The sequence below is a fragment of the Heteronotia binoei genome, chromosome 5, assembly GCF_032191835.1.
Source record: "Heteronotia binoei isolate CCM8104 ecotype False Entrance Well chromosome 5, APGP_CSIRO_Hbin_v1, whole genome shotgun sequence".
In the NCBI taxonomy this organism is placed as follows: Eukaryota; Metazoa; Chordata; class Lepidosauria; order Squamata; family Gekkonidae; genus Heteronotia; species Heteronotia binoei.
The window spans coordinates 49,484,715-49,512,018 of NC_083227.1; the positions used below are offsets into that span (position 1 = coordinate 49,484,715).

General features: G+C 41.9%; 1 protein-coding gene across 5 annotated transcripts in view; it reads left to right on the forward strand.

Moving 5' to 3' along the window:
• The window catches only part of PTPRG (protein tyrosine phosphatase receptor type G), an 871,997-nt gene that overhangs the window by 799,027 nt on the left and 45,666 nt on the right, over window positions 1-27,304 (forward strand). For all 5 annotated transcript variants that reach the window (XM_060239418.1, XM_060239420.1, XM_060239419.1 and 2 more), the window contains 4 exons: window positions 5,720-5,811; window positions 23,246-23,342; window positions 26,507-26,589; window positions 26,808-26,942. In XM_060239418.1, coding sequence (XP_060095401.1) covers window positions 5,720-5,811; window positions 23,246-23,342; window positions 26,507-26,589; window positions 26,808-26,942 — 407 coding nt within the window. The remainder of the gene's footprint in view (window positions 1-5,719; window positions 5,812-23,245; window positions 23,343-26,506; window positions 26,590-26,807; window positions 26,943-27,304) is intronic.

A 27,304-nucleotide genomic window follows, 5' to 3' on the forward strand; every position in this document is an offset into this window, starting at 1 on the left:
GTTTCTTATATGTTAGCATATTTTATTTGAGCAGCTCTTTAGAGTGCATGGGCTGAGAAGATCAAACACCATCAAAGTAGATGGAATATTAAAATAATGACTGCTTATTGGAATTTAGTTCTCCTTGTGATTGAATATTCATTTTTTTCCACAATAGAGTGCTCCTGATGTTTGCAAACTATATAAAGTAGCTGTGTTGAGAATATTAATAGTTGAGACACAGCTCCCCCAACTATCTTAATCTCTGGTAGCTCAACAGAAGAATTTTTTTTAAAAAAATTAACATGACAGCATATTCTGTTTTGTTTGAGCTATGCTTTTTGTAAATCAATCAATCAATCAATCAACCTTTAATGGCATATAAAAACAGGTTAAGGAGAACAATGGGTTGAGAAACAGAGAATAGGTTAAAATACTGAACCTCAGGATTAGAGCACAATTACATAAGATCACAGTTAAATGAAACAACACGACTATTCCTTGTCTTGACGAGTCTTTTTGGCCCAGTACAGGAATAAGGCGGTATTCACGGTTATGTCCAGAGTAACATCCTTCAAAAGAAACTGCACCTTCTCTGGATCAGCCAGACCCATCTTATTTAGAAGAATAGGATCCAGAAATCGACAACGAATACTTACATAAAAGGGACAGTACAGAAGAATATGTGAAATAGTTTCAATAGATCCAGACTTACATGGACACAGTCTGGCCGCATAGGATATGTTGTGATATCTACCATATAAAACTGCTGATGGCATAACATCGAATCTTGCCAATGAGAAGGCCCTACGCTGTTGAGGGTTTTGCAAAGAGTAGAGATAGGAGGCCATATGGCCAACATCAAACGAGAACCCTAGACTCACAGGCGAACAAATTTTATTAGCGGCACTGTGAAGATTTTGTAATTCAATATCCAGAATTCTGGCTTTGATCTTACGAAATGCCTCTGATTGTGAGAGCATAAATAATGACTCTAAGGATAAACCAACAGAGCTGATCTTTTTCTCAATGTAGTCTAACCAAAAAGAGTAACTGGCTTCTGAGAGCATTTGAGTGATAAGGCTGGAAGGATCAAAATTATAATGTATTCTCAACCAATATTTAACAGTTAGAAGCCAAGCCCTAGTTTCAAGAGGAACCTGCCCCAATTCTAGGCATAGGGCTGCATAAGGCACACAACATGGCATTCCCAAAATTTTACGACTGGTGGGCTCCTTTACTAGCTGCCCTTTTCACAATGGTTGATAAAACTGGTTTAATGCCCAAGGCCTGGACAAATGCAGTAATAGTGCCAATTTACAAGAAGGGTGATTGTTCATCCCCCTCAAATTTTAGACCCATTAGCCTTCTCTCCATAATTGGCAAGTTGTATGCTAAGCACCTGTTAGTCAAACTTACTGCATGGATGACACAACAACAAATCCTTGGGCCGGAACAAGCGGGCTTTCGCCATGGGAAATCCACACTGGATCACTGTATTATCTTGTCCCATTTAGTAAATAAATACACTAGGAAGGCCAAGCTGAAGTTATATACTGCCTTCCTAGATCTTAAAGGAGCGTTTGATTCCATAGATAGAGACTTACTTTGGGCTTTTTGTAAATTAAACTACATCCCTTTTCAGTTGGTTTTATGGGTTTGAATCATGAAACATATTACCAGGTTGAGTCTGATGATTATGTACTTGTGCACTGTAATGAGGGAGAACTCTTCCCTCAAGCCCTTACTCATTCAAATGAAGAGCTTACCGACACCCAGTAATTAAGCTTATACAATGCTGCATCTCTGAGTTTGCTGGCAACTTGATAAAGGTGGGTATGGAAATGAATTCATCCCATTGTGAGGTTAAGTGGCTTTATGTCTCAGCATTAACACTTTCACTGCTGGACACCTTAACCAGATGGGATGGGGAACTTGAAGGGGATGAAATTGCCGTATCATGTTTTCACTTGTGGTGTAGCAGAAGATACAGAGAGAACTGAAGAAGAAACAGACCAAGATGGGGATAGGGAAGAAAAGAGAGAGCTGAACTTAGAAAGAAGAGAATCAGTGATGAAATACATGTGGGGTAAAGAAGGTGTGCATATCCAAAAGATGGTTTGCATTGTTTAATTAGGTAGACCTTGTAGCTCTATCCTAGATCTTTGTCCAACCCTTTTATTGGCATACTGGATATCTTGGAACCTGACCTGGACATCCCACGATAGCCTGATCACATCAGATCTGGATGCTAAACTGGATTGACCCTTTTTGAATGGGAGACCACCAAGGAATATCAGGGTTGCTGTGCAGAGACAGGCAGTGGCAAACCACCTCTTGCCTTGAAAACCCTATCGGAGTCAGCATAAGTCAGTTGTGAATTGACGGGGGGTGGAGTGTGGGTGTGCTGGAATCTAAAGTCCTAATCATGTATCTTGAGCTCCTTGGAGGAAGACCAGGATTAAAAGTACCCAGATAAATAAATATAGATGAGACAAGCTATCTCAACCACTTTGAAGACAAACATGACCACAGATATATTTTAGAAGCCCTAATCAACTCATAAAAGGTCAGACTATCCAAATCTGCTTTGTTTCTTCTGTGTTCATGAATTTCTTTCTTTAGAGCTTCTATAAAATTATATAAGATTTTCTGTTCAGATCAATAAAACAAGATAAGAATGTGGCAAAAGCACAACACCATAGTGGTTAACTGATGGTGGATGAGAGTTAAGACCAAAATATTGAGAATTTAGAGGTAAAGGTAGTCCCCTGTGTAAGCACCAGTTGTTTTTGACTCTGGGGTGACGTTGCTTTCACAACGTTTTCATGGCAGACTTTTTACGGGGTGGTTTGCCATTGCCTTCCCCAGTTATCTACACTTTCCCCCGGCAAGCTGGGTACTCATTTGACCGACCTTGGAAGGATGGAAGGCTGAGACAACCTGAGCTGGCTACCTGAACCAGCTTCCCCTGGTATGAACATATATGAAACTGCCTTCTACTGAATCAGACCGAGTCCATCAAAGTCAGTATCGTCTACTCAGACTGGCAGCAGCTCTCCAGGGTCTCAAGTTGAGGTTTTTCACGCCTATTTGCTTGGACCCTTTTTAGCTGGAGATACCGGGGATTGAACCTGGGACCTTCTGTTTACCAAGCAGATGCTATACCACTGAGCCACCATCCCTCAGGTCGTGAGCAGAGGGCTCCGACTGCAGTACTGCAGCTTTACCTCTCTGCACCATTTAGCTCACATCTATACAGTATTCATTTTGCTCAGGGACTCATTTGCATGTTAAGCCACCCACCCCCGATGTCACCATTGTTTTGCACAGGGATTTTTTGTAGAAAAAGACCAGCAGGAACTCATTTGCATATTAGGCCACATCCTCTGACGCCAAGCCAGCCAGAACCGTGTTCCTGCTCCAAAAAAGCCCTGATTTTGGTACGTGTGAAGTGAATGGTTTATGGTTTATTAAATTTATACCCTGCTCTCCCTGCCAAGGCAGGCTCAAGGCTGCTTACAACAGTAGTCATAAAACAAATAGTCATAAAACAAAGTGCATCATTGTAATAAAATCAGTTAAGTTTAAATAGTTTAAAACAATTGGTGCTAATAACACTCTGATGTTATTCAAATTCAATGATGTCAATATTCCTGGATTCCTCCTGCTGTTATAAGACTCAATATCAGCTGAAAGCCAGCTGGAAGAGTGTGGAACTGGGTGAGGTCCTGCAAGGCCCTAACCTCTTCCGGTAGCCGGTTCCACCTGTAGGGGGCTGCTACTGAGAAGGCACAATCCCAGGTAGCTGTCAGTCTAGCCTCTCTCAGCCCAGGGATCATTAAAAGATGTTGAGTCCCCAATGTTAGTACCCTCTGGGGAACTTGTGGGGACAGATGGTCCCTCAGGTACACAGGACCTTGGCCATAAAGGGCTTTGAAGGTAATGACGAGCACCTTGTAGCAAATTCAGTATACAATTGGCAGCCACTGCAGTTCTTGCAGCGCCGGCTGTATGTGCTCCCACCTGGGCAGCCCCAATAGCAGCCTGGCTGCTGCATTCTGCACTAACTGTAGTTTCTGGGTTCGTGACAAGGGCAGCCCCATGTAGAGGGCATTACAGAAGTCCAATCTTGAGGTGATCGTCGCATGGATCACAGTTGCCAAGGAAGGGAGACAACTGTTTCACCTGCCTAAGATGAAAAAAGGCAGATTTCACAGTTGCTGCTATCTGGGCCTCCATTGTCAAGGAGGACTTCAATAGCAACCCCAAACTTCTGACCTTGTGTTCCATTGTCAGTGGCACACCATCAGAAGTTGGTAAGGGGATTCCCCTGCCCACACTGCCACGACTCAGGCAAAGGACCTCTGTCTTCATTGGATTCAGCTTCAATCGACTCAGTTTAAACCATTCAGCCACGGCTTGCAATGCCTGGTCCAGGTTTTCTGGGACATCGGCAGATCGGCCGTCCATCATTAGATAGAGCTGGGTGTCATCAGCATACTGGTGGCAGCCCAGCCCATACCTCCGGGCAATCTGGGAAAGGGGTCACATGTAGATGTTAAACAACGTCGGGGATAGAACCGCCCCCTGAGGCTCACCATAGTTAAGCGTGTGTCTCTGAGACGATTCTCCCCCTATTGACAACCTTTGTCCCCGACCGCAGAGGAAAGCCACTGTAAGGCCAACCCCTGAATCTCTGCATTGGCGAGACGGTGGGTCAGCAACTGATGGTTGACTGTATCGAACACAGCCGATAGGTCTAACAGGATCAGTACCACCGAACCGCCTCGATCCAGATGCCGCTGGAGGTCATCCACCAGGGCGACCAAAACTGTCTCTGTCCCATGGCCTGGACGGGAGTCTGGGACAGAAGCATCCTCCAGAAAGCTCTGTAACTGTAGTGCTACTGCCCTCTCAATAATTTTACCCAAAAAGGGTAAGTTTGAGACCAGCCGATAATGTGCCAATTCGGCCAGATCTAGGGTGGACTTTTTCAAGAGAGGGTGGACCACTGCCTCTTTAAGAGATGTTGGAAAAAGCCCTTCTGAGAGAGATCTGTTTATGATATCTCGTATAGGATATCAGAGCTCTCCCTGGCAAGCTTTAATCAGCCAGGATGGGCAAGGGTCCAGATCACATGTTGTTGGGGGTACAGTAGAGAGGATTCTGTCAACTTCCTCCAGACTGAGCAATTGAAAATGATCCAAAGCTGGTCCAGAAGACAGGCATGGAGCCTCAAGTTTGCGTACTGTTTTAACTGTGGCAGGAAGATCATGGCAGAGCGATGAGATCTTGTCTGTGAAAAAATTTGCAAAAGCCTCACAGCCAATATCCAATTCCCTAAGATTTGGCTTGCCTTGCGGCAGTGTTGTAAGCATCCAAATTATGCTAAACAATTGTGCCGGGCGTGAAGTTGCAGATGCAATCTTGACCGCAAAGTAAACTTTCTTTTAGCTTTGACTGCCATCTCATAGGACCTCATAAACTCTCTATAAGATGTTGTAGTCGCTTCATCTCGAGTCCATCACCACTGCCTCTCTAGCTGTTTCTCTCTCTCTCTCGTTTCATCATGAACATAATCTGTGGCCAGATTCAGCTGAGAAGATGCATTATGCCACCTTCATATTCTGACTGTTCGCAAACTAGTGGTAGACAGAGATATTACAAATCTTATAGAAAAATACTAGTACTTATTATGAGAAAATACTATAGATCAAAATATATTTTTATTTTACAGATGACATGGAAGCCATCCCTGTCAAACAATTTGTTAAGCATATCAGTGAGCTGTATGCCAACAACCAGCATGGATTCTCAGAAGATTTTGAGGTATGTGTTAGAAGCTTCACGCATAAAAGTTTCTCCTTCAGTCAAACATTTCCTTGTTCTAAGCTGCCTTGGGCAAGCAAAGGGTGAGTTGCACAAGAATAAACCAGTGATTTGAAGGTTCTAGCACAAGAGATAGGACAGTTTCTAGTATAACAACAACACAGGGTGCTTGAGTCCTGATGCCTCTGCAGCTCCTGAGTGAACAAAACAGAAGGCTGCTTGAGGTCTACCATGTGGGTTAGATGTGGAGGGAGGGAGCACAGGTTGCACAAGCAGAGATGGTAAGCTGGATGAGTTGTGTTTTAGGCACCATGCAGCTACTAGTTGCGTGGTGGGGGCACAAAAAGAGAACAGACACTGTGGTCAAAGAAGGATTAATCATGAGTGGATTGCCCACTTTTTAAGGGTTTCTCAAGGCATAGGGGGTATGACATAGAAACATTTCAGTAAGCATGTTATGTCATGGCAGAGGCACTGAAAAGGTTTATGCTGTGCACACACACAAAAAATGTTATGCAGATAAGCTGTGATTTCAAACGCTAATACTTACTAAATAATGTGTTTGGAAGTTCAGAAGATTGCAAAATGTAGATCTCTATGCAGACATGTTAAATGATTTCTTACTTGGGCACTGCACATAAAGTATGTATTTTAAAGAACTGTCTTGACATATGAACCTAACCAATCAATACAGTTATTTTCAGAGAACTTGCCTATCCTTCTGGTGTGAGTTGGGTTGCCAGTCCCAAGTTGAGGGCAGGGAATCCCCTGGTTTGGAGGCCCTCCCCCTGCTTCAGAGTTATCAGAAAGCCAGGGAGGGAGGAAATGGCTGTTGGACACTCCATGATACCCTATGGAGACTGGCCCCATAGGGTATAATGGAGAATCTATCTGGGACTCTGTGGGGAGGGACTGTTTTTTGAGGTAGAGGTACCAGATTTTCAGCATAGCATCTGGTGCCTCTCCTTAACCCCCCCCCCCCCAAGTTTCAAAAAGATTGGACCGGGGACACAATTCTATGAGCCCCAAAAGAAGATGCCCCCATCCTCTATTATTTCCAATGGAGGGAATGCCTTTTAAAGGAACACAGAGTTCAATCATGCTTGTTGCAACCTTGCTTCTGGCTCTACCCCCAAAGTCCCCAGAGCTGTCTAATTGGTGGGGCCTTGTCCGTGGAATTCCTTCCTTGCATTTTAGGAGTACTTACTTTTAAGAGTTTTAAGCACCCAATGAAATTTTTATTTTCCCAGATGTATAATCACTGTCAATCTTACAGCTGCTGTATGGTTATTGAATCTGTTTTGTTGTTCTTTTGACTTTCTGTTATTATCTAATGTATATTTAGAATGGAAGTTATGCTCTTGTTTTATTGAATGCTTATGGTGTTTTATTGAATGCTTATGGTGTTTCTATACTGCCTCTTCAGAGTCCTGCTTGAGGCAACCTTCAATTTAAAAATGCAGTAATATATATATATTTAAAAAAAAACATTAACAAGCCATTTTTTTTAAAAAAACTGCCTCTTTTAGTTGTGAATGTGGAGCAAAAATGTTTGAAATAAATTAAATAAAGAAGGGCAAAAATACTTAATTGAATAAGTAGGATGCCTATAATGTGATAAAAAACTGGGAGGGGAAGGGGACACCAAGAGAGGAACCAGAAAGACATTTACAGTCAAACCACAAGATTTAGGCTGTACAGCTGTGCTCAGCTGATTTGCATGTACTCAGTGGGTTTACAAACTCATGTGGGTTATATAAATACTGTGTCATCCTTAATGATGGTGGCAGGACTCAGGCACTAATTAACAAAAACAGTTATTCCAAAAGCCAGTATTAACAGCTCCGTTCCCCAAATTCTTTTCAGCCTGCTCACAATCAGGCTTTGAGAATAATGTCAGGAAGGAGGGCTCTTCCAACCCTCTCCACCAAAAATAGTATGCAGCTGGTAGGCCACCTCCACCAGTGCTGCGAGAAGAGAAATACAGTTTGGGGGCTTGACATACTTTAGTGTCCAAGTATTAAACATGCCATGACAGAGTCATAAAAGGCAGCTGTATTTACAAATTTATTGGCACAAGATTGCCACTTTGATTCCAAACACCCGGTTTCTCAGTTTATAATAAAGATAAGGCTGCAACTGTCGTCTTCAGTACAGCCCTTTCACACCTTTTCTTACTGCCTTTTGGTCATAGCCTTTGCACTGTATGATAATTCAGAAACAATACAGCAGAACACCCTATTCTGGCAGTCATAAACATTTTGTATTCATGAGGACAGCGGCTGTGCGAGGTGTTAAAAGTGATTTAGTTAAATCGACTGTTGGCTGGATGACTGAACAGGGATATTGAGGCATTTAACAATGTTGATGGTATTCAGGACAAACATTTATCCTCCGGAGAGTAGAAGTTGATAGGAATGATCAAATGCAGTGCCGTCTCCTCAATTATTTATGAATTGAGACCCCGGCGCTATTCATCACAGCTGGTTTTGACACCATTTAATTATTCAAAACAATCAGCTGCACATCTGTAAACTTGCACTGACTCAAAATGGGCTTCGCTTCATCGATGTTAAAAAAAAATCACAGCCATTAATGGGCAGCTTCTGTTTGCATTGTATAATGGAGGGGATATATTACTGAAATAGCTATTCAGAGTGCCAGTTCTCCCCCAGCGACTGCCTGTTAGTTATGAATTATTGTTTTGCCTATTAGTTTTGATTTCTGGAGTTGGGTATCTCTACGAAAAAGAAATACAATAATTTTACATAATTATATAATACTGAAGTAAAAGTCTCTTTCTTTGAGAAGTTGGAGTGAGCCAGAGTACTTGCATAGGCCATGATCATTATCAACTTTTGATAGACAGGCAAGGGGGCACTTCTGGTTTCTATGTATTTGTTGGATCCCTAGTTGCCTCTCAACAAAGTTGCCACACTTTGAACAACCATTCCTTGAAAAATTTGCAATGAATATGTCCTTCGTTTGATGTGTTGTGGAACACATGTATGGACAACTCAGCTCAAACTAGTTCTGTCTGTGACAGATGAAGCCCAATGATGTATGAGTATGAAGTCTTTCTGCACTACTTCCTCTGTGAAATACACTCAAAAGCCTTGCCCAACTGTCAAGCTCTGGCATAATAAGCTTAGACTAATTTCCTTGCTCCTATACCACCTGCCACAGTATCAGCTTTGAAAAACATATAGCTCTCCTAGGAATCCCGTATGGTCATAATGTCCATCACCATCAGCAAGTCTGAAGACAACACCAGGATATTGCTTTTAGCCGTAGGGTGCCAGAATTTGAATCTGCCCTTGGGACTATTACATTTTTTACCCCTTGCAACAATGATGAGACGGCCAATGAAATAAATTTGCCCTCAGAACTATGATGGGGAGGGCAATGAACTGCAAGAATAACAGGAAAATAGTAACATTTTGTAGAGGGCAGGGGGAGATACTCCCATATGCCCTATTGTTACAGGACGTGCTTTGGGTTTCCTTTTAAGTGGGGAAATTAGCTGGAATACCCAAGCCTGAGCTTTAATGAGCTGAGATCTTTAACTGATAATAGAAAGGTCGGGTGAACAGGAAGAGAAAACTCCAGTCAAAAGTTCAATTAAAATGCTTTACTTGAAATAAATGTAGGTGTTTGTAATAATCACTCATTAAAACACAAATTATATAATCATACACACAAGGCCTAAGAATAAAAGGAATGAGAAATAGCGAATGCCAGGGAAGGACAAGACAGGACTTCCTTTCCTGAAGAGCGAACGTCCATGTAGCAAAGGAGAGCATGCATGACCAGCATTACACACCCAATAGACCCCATTACAAAAGGTAATGGAGGGCACAAATTGTATGAAGGCACCTTACAGAATGCACACCATAGTGAGGTTTAGATCTAGTTTATATCTAGGTTTAGATCTAGGGTTTTGGAAGGGTGAAGACTCTCCTGTCAATATGGCGACCAGGATGGTGGTTGATGAGATTAATTACCGGATCTCCAGGTGGGTACAATGACAGGGCTGACTCAGTAATGTTTACCCGGCTGGGTGAAAATGATGCAGGATGTAATTTTGAGAGGTAAATTAATTTAGAGTGATACCCTGAAAAGAGGTAAACATAGCAGATAGCAGCAGAAATCCAGGTGTCAGACATTGCCAAAGCAGTAGATGAAACAAGGGTTGAGTTACAGCATGAGTCAGGAAGGTGCCAACCTAATCAGATGGCCGAAGACAGAGACAGGATGTTACTTACCAGTGGAACTCATAATCTAGTCACACAGCTGAAAGGGGGAGAGTAAATAGACCAGGAAACTGCCCCTGTTGCAATCAGAACCAGGCTGCACCGTGTTTCTGTGCTTACACAGAGAGGGAGAGAAAGAAGTGTTCTCTCTTGGCCTGTATTCTGACAAGCATCCATTTTGGTATACTGAGTTTGAAGTCCCCTTGGCTTTGGTCGGGTACCCCTAAGAGACAGGCAGCGTCCCATGGTCACACTATTCCCTAATGTAGGGTCATCTTTCATTAGTTTTGGAGGCTACTCAGACCCCTTTGGCAACTTGCTGGGGGGATTGTGTACATGTGCTATTAGGAATCAAGATGCTTTCCCCATCTTAATGCAGATATCTCTCTCCTCTCTACACTTATGGGAACTTTTAATCTGTCTCGTATTGGATATCGCAAGAAGGTTACCTTAGTTCTGTCCTTCACTTCTCACGAAAGAGAATTAAGCAGGGGAATCCCCAAAGAGTTGGCACTGAATTTTTATAATGCATATTGGATTTAGAGCCCAAGCAATTTTATTTGTTTTGCCTCAAATTTATTAATGGGGCTGCTGCTGGAAAAATTAGAAGTGGTAAATCTAATCCTCCTAGCCTGATCTGCCTGTGAAGACACAAGAGCTGTGATCCCAGCTTGAAATCTGAATCTTGGTTCCCACAGAAACTTAAAAAATATATATTTATCCCCCACTATCTGTTTATTCCAATTTTTCCAAATGCTAAAGAAATTGAAACCAGCCCATGCAGTTTATTAACAAAATTGTGTATTTGTCAAATTAGTCTCTGCAGGAGCAATAATGTCGTGGTCCTCTCAATCTTAAACTCAGATCTTTAAAGGTATTCAAAAGTGAGCATGAAGGCAAAGCACTGATATTGTTCTTTAAAAGCAAAGCACAAGCTAAATTTGCTATCAAGTCATCTCATGATTTTAACTTCCCCACAGCTGCATGGCAGTTGTAGGAAACTTAATTTCCCCAGGTGCTTCAGGGGCAGATTCAGATTTGGAACCATGGTGCTGGTGGAAAAGGAACATTTTCCGTTCCTTCTGTGCCATTCTGCTCAGCCAAAATGATCGGGGGGGGGGGCACTAATTTGCCTTGTTATACAACAGGGTTCCTCTGACCACAACTCACTGAAAAAAAATATAGTTTGGCCCTCGTAAAGCACTATAGAGAAGAAGAATTGCAGATTTATACCCCGCCCTTCTCTCTGAATCAGAGACTCAGAGTGGCTTACAATCTCCTTTATCTTCTCCCCCCACAACAGACACCCTGGGGTGGGGCTGAGAGGGCTCTCATAGCATCTGCCCTTTTAAGGACAACCTCTGCCAGAGCTATGGCTGACCCAAGGCCATTCCAGCAGGTGCAAGTGGAGAAGTGGGGAATCAAACCCGGTTCCCCCAGATAAGAGTCCACACACTTAACCACTACACCAAACTGGGTCTCACTTAACCACTACACCAAACTGGCTCTCCCAAGAGCTTCTTCTTGTTACATCAACAAGCCTTAGAACAATCCAGGAAGAAAGGTTTGTCAATATTACTATCTCCACATTATATGGGGAAGTGCTAAATTTACAAGTTCACAAAGAATAGGTATATCAAAGTCTGTTAATGATTATAGCTGAAACAAAACCTTTGTGTTCACAGACAAATACCTCTAACTATCAAGTGTTCCAGGGGAAAAACAACAAACACAGAATTTCTCTATCAGACCTTCTTCGTGGCCTAGACCAAAGAATGGCCTTATCCAACAGTTTTTATGCTATTAAAGACCCATCCACATATTCATCCTTCATTTCACCACCCTAAGCCCATCTCTCCTAGCTGCCATATCACTGCAATTTTATTCATTCCCTTCTCTCAGTATGGAGCCATCATTATCTTATTTTCTGGAGCCGCACAGTAGGCACTAAATGTTAGACAGAACACTGTGGGGAATCACTGTCTTACCTGTACTTACTGTTTTGCTTTAAAGACTACCCTGTTTAACTTTGACTAGGGTGGTGGGTTTTTTTTTTCCTATAATGGGTTTTTGAAGCAGGGTGTAGTTTGAACAGAGTGCTCCAGAACTCTACTCCCCTGTAATGGAGAGCACCATACTTTGTATTTATTCATTGCTTGATTCTGAATCCTTTTGTCTTCTTTTCTACAATCCAGGGCACAAGGCACTGAACAAAATATGCTGAGAATATAAATTGGAGAGCAAAATATGAACATGTTCTTGCCAGTATATATTTTACTATTTAAGAATTACACTTCAGAGTTTCTTTAGAATGACAAGGAAACCAAATAATAGTATTTTTGCTGAGGGTCATAACTTTTTCACTGTCTGAAGTTAAATAAAAGTGTCTTTGCAATCAGCCATTCTGATGAAATTTCTAGCTCATTATGTTGCATTATCAGACGTGTAGCAATTGGATTTTACACATAAATTTAACAAAAGAATATTTGAAGTTTATAAAACTAATCAGCAACTTGTTTCAGAGAAGCATTGAGAATGAATGAGTCATTAAACATGGGTGTATTAAATCCCAATCAGTGTTAACACAGACAATATAATTAAAAGTTAAATTAGCCATAATGGCACAGCATAGTTTTAACTGTGACTAAAGGTTGATTAAAACCAAGTGCATTAGATTTCAGAGCTGTTGAGAATACATTTCAGTGGACAAAATAATAAGAATTACAGCCATACCTCTTTAAACAAAATTAACATTATAAAAAGTTACTGTGGTAGTCATCCTTAAATGATGTGAGAAAAAAAGCAAACCAAGGAAAAATGGTCTTACCATAAATGTTTCCTTCAGTATCTTAAAAAATCTTTTATGTCATGATTCGTTGATTAAAAGGTCCTGCCATGAAGCCATTAAATAAAAGTCTGGGAGTGATTATTTTCAAATAGGAAGGATCATGATCACTCATCTCTTCTAGGAAATGGGGAACAGGTAACACAAATTCAGATACTAATTTTAAACTAAGTATGGTTCTGCTGAAATTCTGTATTATGACTTCATTTTCAATTTTTAAAATTATTTTTTTCAAATATAAATGTATACAAAACACACACCAAGAAAAAGCATGCTTAAAGACACCTTAAACAACATTACATTCAAATCCACAATAATCATCAGTAAACAAAACAGTAGCAAGATTTAAGAGCAAACTCATCTGACTGTAGCCAGAAATGTTTTTAGTGAAGGAGGCATGAGTGCACTGAGGGAAGAGGAACTAGTTTTTTCCCCATAATCTTAAAGCCTGAAACTCCTTCAGCAGGGACCAGCTATGTAATGGGGTGGGGGCTGATGTTGGCACATTGCTTAGTTGCATAATGGTAGCAGTGTTCCCTCTAAGCTGAGTTAGTGTGAGCTAGCTCACAGTTTTTTTAGCCTCCAGCTCACACATTTTTGTCTTAGCGCAGGAAAGCCCAGAGCAAACTAATTTATGCAGTAGCCAAATTGCTCGCCCACAACTTTAATGCCAGTAGCTCACGAATTAGAATTTTTGCTCACAAGACTCCACAACTTAGAGGGAGTATTGGGGTAGTATTTCCACACACCATTAGGTATTACTTTATCTTTTGTTTAGACAGTTATACTCTGTAGGAACTCAAAGCAGCATACGACATGTTCGTCCTCACAACAGCAACAACAAGAGAGACAGGTTTCACTTGAACAAAGACTGCTAACATTTGATTTTGAAAAGATAGGAATGCAACTTTTACAGTCATTTCTGGGAGGAAAGCCAAAAGATGCTGGGGAGCTTCTAGTTTTGGGCAATTCAACCCTAGAGGATGAAGCAAAATGAGGGGCCCATTCCCAGACTGGAGCAATTGTGTTTGGGAAGGCTGTCTGAAGTGACTAGGCATTAAATTCTACAACTACCAGGCCAACATAAAGCTAATAAGTGTCCAAGGACTGTGGACGGGAGAGGCTGTGGCTCAGTGGTAAAGCATCTGGTTGGCATGTGTAAGGTCCCAGGTTCAATACCTGGCATCTCCAGCTAAAAGAATAAGATGACAGGTGATGTGCAAGACTTTTAAATAATGTTCTGGAGAATTACTGCCAGTTTGAGCAGACAGTACAGATTTGGATGGTTTCAGGTCTGAATGGCATATACCCAAGGATTCTTACAGAGCAAACATTTGAAATTGCTGATCTAATACACGTAATTTGTCACTAAAATTAGCCTCTGTACTGCCAGCAAATTGTATAGCAGTTTATACTCTGTGCTTACTGGATAGAACGGGAACAAAATTTCCTGACTTTAAATGCATGCTGATGGAATCCCAACTAACTGAGTCTGAGGTGGGGAGGTTCTTAGAGCTGTAATGAATAGCTCAATGAAAATGTCAACTCAATGTGTGACAGAAGTGAAAAACAAACTCCATGCTGGGGGTTATTAGGAAAGAAACTGAAACTAAAGCAGCCAGCCCCTTCACTTCAGTGGCAGCCTCACTGGTAAGTTGGGAGCCACTGCAGCCACATTCATACCACCTCAGGATTCCAAGGTGAAGTCACACACCTCTCTAGAGACTCAGACAGCAGCTCCAGGGATGCTGTCACGGATGGCCCTGGGAATTGGCATTTGCAGTTGCAGGAGTGCAGATGATCCTGCTGGTGGCCAGCACTGCTGCCATATTCACACACAAGCATCATACACAATTGGATATATATTTTATTTAACCATGATTAATTTTGTTCACAATTAATATGCTGTCATTATAAAAAGATAATGAAATATTAAAGGTTTACTGTTTTCAGTTTTATAAAGTTTATAAAGTTTTATAAACTTATCAACTTTGGCCTCACATGGCCTCAGACCAGGGCCACCGTCCCCCCCCCTTTTCTGTGGGTGGGGAGGTTGGTTCGCCTTGTCTTCCCAGTTCCCTTCCATGGTGGCTTGGGAGCAGGTGGCAGCAGGCTGGGGAAGGGGTTTACCCTCCCTCCAGGAAGTGTAGGAGCATCTGCCTGGCACTGTATCAATGGCTCTCCAGTATACCCATGTGAGTTTTCTTCTGCCCCCCACCCATGGGGCATTGCAGTGAGGACACACCAACTCGGAGCTTATTAGGTGCTGTCCTTTATAAAGTTTATATTTCCTGTACCTGGTATTACATTTTATGGCATACATGACCCAGCCTGACAAAGTCAAATTTATGTCAGATCTGGCCCTAGCAACAAATGAGTTTGACACCTATGGTTTAGACAGATTCATGGAGGGATAGACCCATCAACGACTGCTATCCATGGAGATTTTCTAGAACCACCATATTCAGAGGCAGCAAACCTCTGAATACCAGTTAGGCCTTCTTTTGTTGGCCCTCCACAGTAACTGGTTGGATGCTGTATGAAACAGATTTCTGAACTAGATGAACCACTAGTCAGATCCAGCAGAGCTATTCTGAGGTTTAAACCAGACTGGTTTAAAGGGACTGCAGAAGAAGGTGGGAGACTGCTAGGTTGGCCTTGAAGAAGAAAACTTTGAAACAGAGTAGAGCCAGCACCCCATCTCAGCATCTGTCTTCACCGACAGCTCTTTACTGATTACTATGAAGATTTACTACATTTCTCAGTAAAATACTGCCAAGTTGAATTTTTCAGTTGCCAACTTATTGTCTAATTATTTGAACTGGTACTTTGTAGTATGTAAATTCCTCCAACTGATTTTTCATTTACTGTTTGATGTTTGGTGTCAGCGCTGTAAAATAAATCTTTATAATAATGTAAATAATTTTTATGTACTACTCTGGAGCCACATACTTAGTACTTTTCGTTGTATTATAGTGTGGCTCAGCTACTATTGTATCCACTAGTAACAATTCAATGGTAATATCTTTAAAAGTTTAATAAAAGTACCGTAACTTTCTGGCATCATTCAACTACTAGTCCTCTTAGCGCTAACAGTTAGTACTTTGGGAAAAGCACTTCCAAAAGTCGACAAAGGAAAATTTTCATCAGGGATTGAATAAACTGCTCTTAATTCTAACAACAGTTTAATAGTTTTCACTTGTGATGTTTAGGGAAACCACCAGGCCTTTTTTTTTTAAAAAAAAAAAGCAGGAACGCACAGGAACGCCATTCCAGCTGGCTTGGTGTCAGGGGGTGTGATCTAATATACAAATGAGTTCCTGTTGGGCTTTTTCTACAAAAAAAGCCCCAAAAACCAACATTAATTGACTCAACAGTCTACCCCTTCCCTCAAAATTTTACATAATATCTCATAACCTTTCTGTTTCCTCTGGAAAACTAATGAAATAAAACTATCAATACTTTATGAATTTCTGAATATACTTGGATTTAGACGGTTTGCATTTTAAAAAAACCCCAAATGTTTGGGGACAAAGTAGTAGAGATGGCTATGAATTTGATATGTAGCTCCTCTGTGAAATTTCTGGATAATCCTGAACTCTCCATACATCTGCTTGTTTTACTGACATTTCTCCTGATAATTTCCTCTGTCACTTAGCTCCTCATGCTTCTTTGCAGCAGCTGTGCTGTAGTAATGACTTCCCTTATTAGGAAGCTTCTATATTAGTATGTGAAGCCCTGGGAACCAAACAATTTGGCATTTTTGTAACCTTGGGGAGGGTTAGGGATATCAGATGGGATGCATGACACCCTGGAGGAGTAACTTTTAGATAAAATTCAAATATATTGGGACAAATGTTCAAGAATGAGAAAGTAACAAGGCTCATGCTATTGGAAAATGATTCTAATAATCTTAGATTCAGATGGGAATCTGGAAGAAGTATGTGTGTACACAAAACCTTATACCCAGAATAAAATGTTGTTGGTCTTAAAGGTACCACTGGACTCAGACTTTGTTTTAATAATTGTAGGACACTTGCAATGAATGCCAGAGTTTAAAGATAGTTATTAAAAGGAGTATGGGAGAGCATAGTTGCTATATTATCCAGTTAATAACTTTTTGATAGTTGGATATTATTTAATATTTCCAAAAACAATTTCAGACAGGCAGTGTCTACAAATTAACCCATAAGTATACATCTGGGATGCTGAGGTGATGTTCTGGTATTTTGCAAAAACTCTTATGATAAATTTGCCTTCTATGTAGAGTTTTTGCCTAAACAACAGAGTGTCACCCCAATACCCTGTTTGTGATGACATCATTTATGGGTCATGTGGTCAGTGATGTAGACATGTCACCAGATGTCAGATGAATCTCCCTCTTTTGTGGGTAAACTCCCCTCTTTCAGCCAGTTAATTGGCAGCAGGCAGGTGGGGCCTGGCAGCAAGTGATCTTCATTGTGGTCTCTGTGCAGTCCCACACATGGGTTATCTGCCTGGATCGAACCCGACCTCGGAGAATTCAAAGCAATCTTAGGCATTAATTTTGGCACGCACTCCCTCTCTGTCTGGGGAGGAGGCATCCACTGCGCATGCCTAGAACGAGAGGAGGGCACTCCACCCCCCACCCCCCCATTTCTTCTTTACTGCCGTCCGGAATACACCTACCTCGCTGAGTCTCCTTACTTCTCTGCAATCTCACCGTTTTACCTCTGCATTTCGCTGTTTCTCTTCATCCCTCTCTGACTTTCATCACCTCTCCGGTATCGTAAAAAAAAAAAGCTTTATCTTCTTTCCTATTTCCCTCTTCCCCTTCCCCCCCCCTCCTGGGCGGATGGAAGGGAAAGATACCAAAATTACTTTTAAGAAGTGTATCTGGTGTGGGGCCAAAATTCCATCGACAGACGGACATTCTTTGTGCCTTTTCTATCTGGGGGAGACCCATGGATACTTGCCTTCACTGCAGCCAATTTGGGAAACAGGCTAGAAAAAATCATGCAGCTAGACTCAAAAGCCACCTTTTGGAGTCATCACTATGGCCTGTGATGTCCCATGCTTCAGGATCCCAAACTTCGCCATCCGCCCTAACTGTACAAGGGGACATGGCTCGACCGGCAGCTTCCGTGGCATCGGCTCCCAGCAAGCATAAGTCCGGAAAACACTCTAAGAAGTCTGACGATTCCAGGAAGAAACACCACATGGAATCGACTTCTAGAAACCTCTCGGATTCGACATCCCCAAGATCGAAGCCGAAGATGGATCATTAGTCTTCAGATTCTAAGTCTCCCGTCATGACTTTGCCACCGCACCCGATTGTTTCCACTTTGACTTCGATGCCGATGGCACCGACTCCACCAGAGCTCTCTGCACCCATTGACATTGTACCTGTTGAGATCGTCCATATCCGATCTCGATCTCCATCGGTTCACGGGTCCCTACCAGAACACATTCTAGATACCGAATCACCGGAATCAGCACGCTATCGGAGTCAGTGAGCTAACCTACTGGGAGCATACTCCTTTCGGGAAGTTTCTATGCCTCGCAAGCAGCAGATAATCTCCCCAGTGTCTCCACTCCAATGAGAGCCTTCGACACCCAGGGAGCCATCCACTCAAGTTCTGGCTGAATGATCCCCACATCATCTTAGGGAGCGCTATTACTATTATAGCCCATCACGTTCCAGGTCACCATCCCCACGTAGATACCGACGATACTACAGGTCACCTTCTTATGATTCACATCGGTATCGGTACCGGTACCGTGAAGAACCATTCAAGCCTCGGTTCCGTGAGATGGCTTATCAACCTACCTACTGAGAGCCTCGATGCCATGAGGACCTCGGTATCGTGAGGATGCTTCTTTTACCTGATCCCATGGAAGTCCTTACCATCGTCCAAGGCATTATAGTTTAGTGTCAAAACCGCTATCACCAGCCAGGTCTACATCAGCTTGTTCAGTCTCTTCGAAACAACAGCCTGAACAACCTTCCTTGTCTACTAAGCCTGTGTCAATGCCTACCAAGCCCACCTATACGGCTGCCATTGATGCTCCTGAAGAATCTGAAGCCGAACATTTGGACTCTTCTCAGTCAACGGCCTCTGCACCGCCCTCTCCAGTCTCTGACATCACCAAGCCGGCCGACCTCTCACCATCAGAAGGATCCATGGCCTACTTGGATTTATTTACCAACATGGCTAATACCCTTAATATCAAACTTACTACTGACTTACCTAGAGTGTCAGATATAGTCCATGACTTAGTTCATGCAGACCTGCCAACAGGCTCCTTTCTTCCTATGCTTCCTGTCCATTTGGAAGGCTTAAAAGAGGCATGGGATAAGCCCGCATCAGTCCCACCTACATCCAAGAGGATTGAGTCTCTTTACAAGATTCATGCCCTGGATTCAAAATTTTTATTTAACCACCTGGCACCCAATTCCATGATTGTGCATTTGTCATCAAAATCTAAGCAGACATGCCATCCAGTTCCACCTGAAAAGGAAGGAAAGAAATTGGACGCATTAGGGAGGAAAATCTACTCCCTCGCCATGGCTACTTCAAAGATTCATAATTATTTAGCTTATTTTTTGGCCTACTCTTTTAATTTGATGTCTCAACTTAACACCATGATCCCTTCCTTACCTGACACGGCACAGAAGCAAGCATCACAAATCCTACAGGAGCTCTCCTGTGTGAGCAAACAACAAATCAATTCGGTGTGTCACGCAGTGGCTTGCTCATCCAGGACCATGGCCACATCTATCACTCTATGCTGTCATGCCTGGTTCCGTTCCTCTTCACTGCAACCTGACATTAAGTTCAAAATTGAGGACCTACCCTTCGACGGTCAAGGCCTCTTCAATGCCACTACTGACGATATTTTGACCACTGTCGACAGTAGGAAAAGAGCTAAGAGGTTGGGAGTTAACCAACAACAATCTCAATCCAACCGACAGAGAGTCTGAAAACCATCGTACTATAAGCGTCCCTGCTCACCTCGACAAGCTGATTTCTGGAAACGCAAGGCTCCTCCAGCTTAACAACCATTCCATCAAAGTGCCCAACCACAAACCACAAAAAAGACAGCCCCGGTTTCAAAATAGTCTCTTTGACTCTCTTATACCACCTCTCAGTCGATCACAACATCACTCAGACAGCACCAGACTATGTCCATTCTACCCTATGTGGGAATCTATAACATCAGATTCATGGGTCCTGGCGATCATCCACAGGTTCGATTCACCCCCGAAGCTTCACAGATTCATAAGTACTCCCTCTTCCCTCCCTCTCAAGAAAGAGATCGCCACCTTGCTGGACAAGGCGGCTATAGAACCAGTTCCATCACAGTTCCATCACACAGGGTTCTACTCCCGTTACTTCCTGGTTCCAAAGAGGGATGGAGGTCAGTGTCCTATACTAGATTTTCGCAAACTCAATCAACACATTCGTTACAAAAAATTCCGTATGATTACTCTGCGGTCTATTCTACCACTGATCCCAGAGCAGGCCTGGATGGCGTCGATAGACCTTCAAGACGCCTACTTCCACCTCACCATCAATCAACATCACAGAAGATTCCTCAGGTTTGCCGTCAGGGACCAACACTATCAGTTCCGCTCTCTCCCCTTCGGCTTATCGACAGCACCGAGAGTCTTCACAAAATGCATGGCGGTGGTAACAGCTATGCTCCGCCAACAAAAAATTTCTATCTACCCCTACATAGACGATTGGCTGGTTGTAGCTCAAACCAAAGAGCAACTCCAAAAGGACATCTCTACCATTCTGTCTCTCCTGTCTTTGCTAGGTCTTCAGGTCAATGTGACGAAATCCAACCTGATCCCTACACAGGACATTCAGTTCATAGGGGCACGCCTGTCAACACTATCGCACAAGGCCTACCTCCCGACGGATGGAGTGCACCACATCCAATCCCTGGCCAATACTATCATCATGCACCGTACTCAAACAGCATTCATCTTCCAACGAATGTTGGGTCTCGTGGCGGCCACCACTTCCGTCCTCTGCTTTGCAAGACTCCACATGCGCCCTCTTCAACTGTGGTTCTTCCAAACATTCTGTCCACACAGGCAACACCAAATGACCCTACTTACTGTTCCATCCCACATTATCCCATCCTTGGAATGGTGGACGTTGGGACGCCATCTTCTGACAGGAATGCCGTTCGTATGGTCACCCCCGTCTGCGATTGTTACGACCGAAGCCTCAAAGTGGGGATGGGGAGCCCACTTTGAAACACTTACAGTTCAGGGCCAGTGGACAGACTATGAAAAATCCCTCCATATCAATTGCCTGGAACTCTTGGCGGTCCACAGAGCTCTAAGGTCCTTTCTACCATCTCTTCGTGGCCAACACATTCAGGTCACTTCGGACAATGTAGCCACTGTCTTTTATATCAATCGTTAGGGAGGCACTGCTTCTGTCGGCTTGTGCAGACGAGCCCTATCCCTATGGCATTGGAGCAGTGCTCACAACATATTTCTGACAGCTGTGCATCTGCCAGGAATCCAGAATGTTCAAGCGGACACACTAAGTCACCACCTCATCAACGACCATGAATGGGCCCTCAACCATCATTACCTTCAGACAGTCTTAGAAATATTCGGGGTCCCGGAAATAGACGTCTTTGCCTCTCCACACAACGCCCAGTGCCTGCGTTTCTACACTCGGGGTCCTCCATCCCCACAATCTGCAGGAGACGCAGTGCTCCAACTGTGGTCGGGACCACTGCATTACTTATTTCCACGGATTCCTCTCATCACAATAACGTTGCAAAAAATCAAGCTAGATCGGACCAACTGCATTCTGATCAGCCCGAGGTGGCCCCGTCAACCTTGAATTGCCATCAGTTGGGTACTGGGAGTCAGGCTGAGATAAGCCACCAGATCTCTGCCAGGAAGGTGGAGGAAAGATCAACACTGAAGCCAAGATTTTGCTGAAATAGGCTAAGATTCAGTGATCATCTCTGAGATCACTCTTGGTTTCACTAGTTAACCATAGCTAGAATAGATAATGGTTTTGTGTTACATCTGAACCAAGTCTGTGTATCATAACAGTGTATTGATTTATATGACTGCAAATGCTACTGTATCGTATATATTACAAATAGAAAACACAGCTGCTATAAATATGTGTTGAACAATGCAACTTTTGTGACTTATTAATCCATTCACTCAGTATTTTTCATTTGGGGTATGTTTTGGTAAATGACACTTAATATCTTCCTTTAATTATACTTTGTGTCCCTTGTTCCTATTGGGAGAGACAGTATGGTTCTATACCAAAGAAGGAAGTACTTGCTCCAATTTTGAAGCTTATTTGTGTGGTTACACAATAGGGTTGCCAGGTCCCCTTGCCCATCCAGCGGGGGGTTGGGGGGCATTCCGGGAGATGCTCTGGTATTTGGGTAAAATTCTATGGGGATTTTGCCCCAAAAAACATGCCACATCCCCAACATGATGACATTTTCAGAAGATGTAATCAGATTGGGGACATCATTTGGCAACATCCCTGTTTAGGGAGGGATTTTCCCCACCTACCAGCTGGTTCATGGTGGAGAGGAGCCCCTGAAACTGGGGGATCCCCCACTGGGGTCTGGAGGCTGGCTACCCTATTACACAATCATTTCCCAAGGTCTCTGTGTAGCCATTTGCCCTGGCACAAAACTGGCTCAGAACTGTTTAACAGAAGAAAGAAATGTTGGATTCTTCTTCTACCCTGTAAAAGTGCACTAATTGAATTAAGTGCTGTGAAAATGGCTAATGAAATGCCATTGAACACATTATATCCATTTCTGACTGCTGTTAAGGGAGATATAAACCTTTTGCAGATATTCAGTGTGTACATTTAACATGCTGAGTAGGAGGGACCATAACAGCAGGCCTCAGCCTGTGCAAATTAAGTATACTGCATGCACAAGCTATAAGCATGTATGTCTATATAAATGCAGAAGAACCCTGCAAAAAGCAGTCTGTATACACCACCAGTGAATGTGGTCAGGGAGTGATTTTGCCAACTTGATCCAGCTCTCCACACTTTATCTGTTTCATGCACATATACTGAGTATCTTCGAAGAGCTATAGAAAAATGTAGGACTTGTACCAGAGTGAATTTTAGTCACCATGGACCTTTATCAAATACTCAGAACCAGGCAATATCCTTGGTAGAACTAGAATATGCTGAAAGAATATTCATGGGAGGAAAAAAATCAATTACACTCCTGGCATTTCAATGTGTACTAACTGAGCTGTTAGTGAAATGAGACAAACAAAAGGTTTTACACTCATCTGCCTTTTTCAATTTAATTGTTTTCTTAACAGGAAGTGCAGCGTTGTACAGCCGACATGAACATCACCACTGAACATTCCAATCACCCTGACAACAAGCACAAAAACAGATATATCAACATTTTAGCATGTGAGTAAGAAGACATTAAGAGAAGATAACGAAAAAGTGCACCTAATAATGATGCAAGAGTTGCACAAAGCAACAAATTTAATTTTAATCAACTGGACAAAATGCCCTTCTCAGGCATGATTTCTGAAAGAGACAGTGTCAATAGCTAGACTTGCAGATAGGGTTGTCATTTCTGGGTTGGGAAATATGTGAGGAGCCTAGAGAAGACAGAGTCTGGGGATGGGATGGTTCTTAGCAGGGTATACATACCATAGAATCCACTCTCTAAAGCAGCTGTTTTCTCCAGAGGAACTGATTTTGGTCATCTGGAGATAGTGGAAGACCTGGAGTTTGGCAACCCTACTTGCAAACAGCAATCCTGCCTAAATATATTGCAGTTGAATGTTAAGTACTAAACTACCATCCAATCTTGCTGTGCTAATCTGTGAAAAGTTACTTAAAGGAGGGCTGTTACAAATCAAAATGTTTATTCCCAGATATGCTGAAGTTTATTTATTTTAGGATATTACTAGACTGGTGTCTACCACAAGTGCTCCAAGGGAGGGGGGAGAGAGACCTCTTGAGCACTAGCTGAGAATTTCTCAAGCCTGAGTCTGTTTTCTGGCAAACAAATCATGTCAATTATGAATTAGTTGGAATAAGCTTTTCTGCTGAAAGAGAAGACTAAACCTAGAAAGTATTTTGAATGAATGTAAGATAATCATTTTAAAACTTCTTAGGGAACATCTATGATCTTCTTACCATAGCACTGTGGACTTCTTCCTATTTTAAATGAAAAGTTACCTTTTGCAGTATAAGGGAATGGATTACAGAGGCAGAAGTCTTAATAACTTGATTTCTGTGCATTGGTATTCCATTTCTGGAGTTTATAAAAACCAGGTGTTGGTGCCCTAATGCCAAGACCAACCAAGAGTTTGGTGACTTGAGGTTAAACAAGAACTTCACCCTAGCACTTGTAGAATAGAAGCAGGGGATATAATACAACAGGTTCAAGATTTATCTTCAGGGAGACTTTCCACTCACCTTCTTTAGCCTATTACAACCATCAAGATAAAACAAATGAAGACGTGTCAGAGTTGAATGACTAGAACTGGGAGTTGTGAGGATTAGTTGGCTTTTGAAGAGTTTGCACTTTAGTTGCAGCAGAAAAAATACTTAGTTGTGGGTCTGCAGCTCAGGTAGAACAATGGACAAATAACCCACTGTTGACTGATTGCATATTAGGCAAATGACTCAATAAATGGAGCCATGGCCCCCAATTTGCAATGCTGTTAATGATGGGATGTTTTGGAGGTCATTAATTCATAGGGCTGCTATAAATCAAAAGCAGTTTGACAGTGCTTTAAAACGCATGTGCATACTGTACAAGTGAAGTATACTTTACGTTCAGAGTTACTCTGTTATGTTGAAGGGGGTCTTTTCTCCTTTCTTACTGATAACAACATAGGAAAATAGAAATTGGAGTTTCCCTGAGATCATGTTGATCCAAGACCTTTAATAGAATCCATTTATTTTCTATGCCTGATTTCTCTGACAGGGCAACAGTTGTTTTCCATTTTTAAGAGCTTAAATGACTGGTCTATAAATTTTACATCAATCCTTTATTTTGTATTGAATGCAAAGAAAATATACTGATGTTAGTATCATAAAACACACAAAGAGAATATGTATCCTTATTTCTCAAAATCATGGGTCTGCTTATTGATTTATATTGTTCTGCTTATTGATTGTATTATTTTGTTTTATTGTTATACCATGATATTTTATATCATGCCTTGTAAGCCGCCCTGAGCTGTGCTTTGGCGAGGAGGGCGGGGTATAAATAAAAACATTATTATTATTATTATTATTATTATTATTATTATTATTATTATTATTAGTCAAATCTCATTGCCTAAGTCCACTGAAAAATTTATGTCCATCACCACTCCAATTCCTGAACACCTTGACCTTGTTGTAAGGCCGTAAGTTTCATATTTAAAAGACTTTTTTAAAAAGAATCTCTAACTTCTTTCACTAGTTTTGTGGATTGTCCCTTGTTCATATCACTTTGCATGTCGGCAGGTTGGATCCTGCAATCCAGGTTTATTCACAAGGGTAAGGAACTTGTGTGTACAAATAGGTTCACTGGTTGGGCAGCTATAGTGGGGGAAGGGACAAAATCACACCGTTTTCTTCCATAAGTGGAGCTCCACTCATGCAAGTTAGCCAAAACGGCAATCTTATTCACTTCCCCCTCCTCGTCCACTGTAGCCACCCAACCAGTGGAGCTAGTAGTAGAAGATAAGAGCAAGAGTAATATCAAATGCTGTAACTTCTTGAGGTTGGCCTTTCTGGGGAACTTTTAAGGTGTTAATTGGAAACTTTGTTGTTCGGGTTCTGTTTTGTAACGGCCAATGGCTATACACAATAAAAATTTTGACTGACTAGCAGTATGCACCCCTCAACCCTGGAAATAAACTTTCCCAGAATTGGAAATAGGGAGAAGAAGGCACAGAAGCTCCTGGAAATCAGTACTTTCCTCAAGTTGTTTGCAGGATGTAAGCCATTTTGTGTCTGCTACCAAAAATGTCAGCTGCCAGAAATGCCAACTCTGTAGTGTCTAAAAGATCTAAACTGTTTCCTGTTAGTGGGTTGAATCTGACCATTTTTCTCCACTGGATAGAAAGAGAAGATGGGTCCCTTTGACTACGTGTGATGTGGAAAAGGGAACACATACATGGACAAAAGCCATATTGTAAAGAGGGGAATTAAGTGATATTAGATTAAAAAGCTGGCTGGATCCAACACATCATCATATACCATGTTTCTGTACCCTCTGGTGGCAGCCAATGATGTGAAGCATGGACAGGGAAACACAGAAGAGCAAGATCTTGAGCAATGAACAAATTCAACAACGAATTATGGGTTAGGGGGATAAAAATATAGTTGCCATTTTGCACAGCAGCTGCTCAGTTAGCTTAAAGTCCAGTTTGGCCTTGAAAACTAAGGGCCATACTGGACAAAACTTGTGGAGTAAGCTGTAGTTTATCTGTCACAATTACAAATGTTGAGAGGTGTTGATTAGTTTAGTTTTCCTCTTATCTAATCAAACTCTAAGAAATCTAGAGAATGTGTCAGTCAGATTTTATTATTTCCTAACATTTTTTGTTTCTTTCTTACAGATGATCACAGTAGAGTGAAGTTAAGACCTTTACCGGGAAAAGACTCCAAGCACAGTGACTACATTAATGCTAATTACGTTGATGTAAGCTGTTTTTTTTCTTGTCTCTTTTGAGAAATACTGTTCTACAGAAAGAATAGAAGCCATTAGTGCTTGTAGAGGCTTTTTGTTTACTAACTTCAACTGCAAACTCTTCAAACATTCAGAGTGGGAAAGACATCTATCTCTACAATATATACATTATTAATATGTCTGCCACCCAGATACTTTCATCTTGCTTTGTATTGTGGTTTTCTTTGAAGGGTTACAACAAAGCAAAAGCCTACATTGCCACCCAGGGACCTTTAAAGTCAACATTCGAAGATTTCTGGAGAATGATTTGGGAGCAAAACACTGGAATTATCATCATGATTACAAACCTTGTGGAAAAAGGAAGAGTAAGGGCAATGCAGCTTTTATATACCCACTTCTGTCCTCTCTCAGTGAATGTATATTCTTTTTCACATTCATAAAAGGGTAGGATTTCTTCCATTAGATATAATAGAAACCATAATGTAAGTTGGTATATAGTAGGTGAGTGCATATTTCTCCCCCCATCTGTAGTAAAAAGAAGCCTTTTTCACACATTTTAAATGCATACCATGAGTGCATATTTCATCCCCCCCCCCATCTGTAGTAAAAAGAAGCCTTTTTCACACATTTTAAATGCATACCATGAGTGTATGATCTTGACAGCAGGCTTCAGCCCTGACCTGCATGCAATCATTGGATTGTATTTAAAGGTCTTGTGATGAATAAC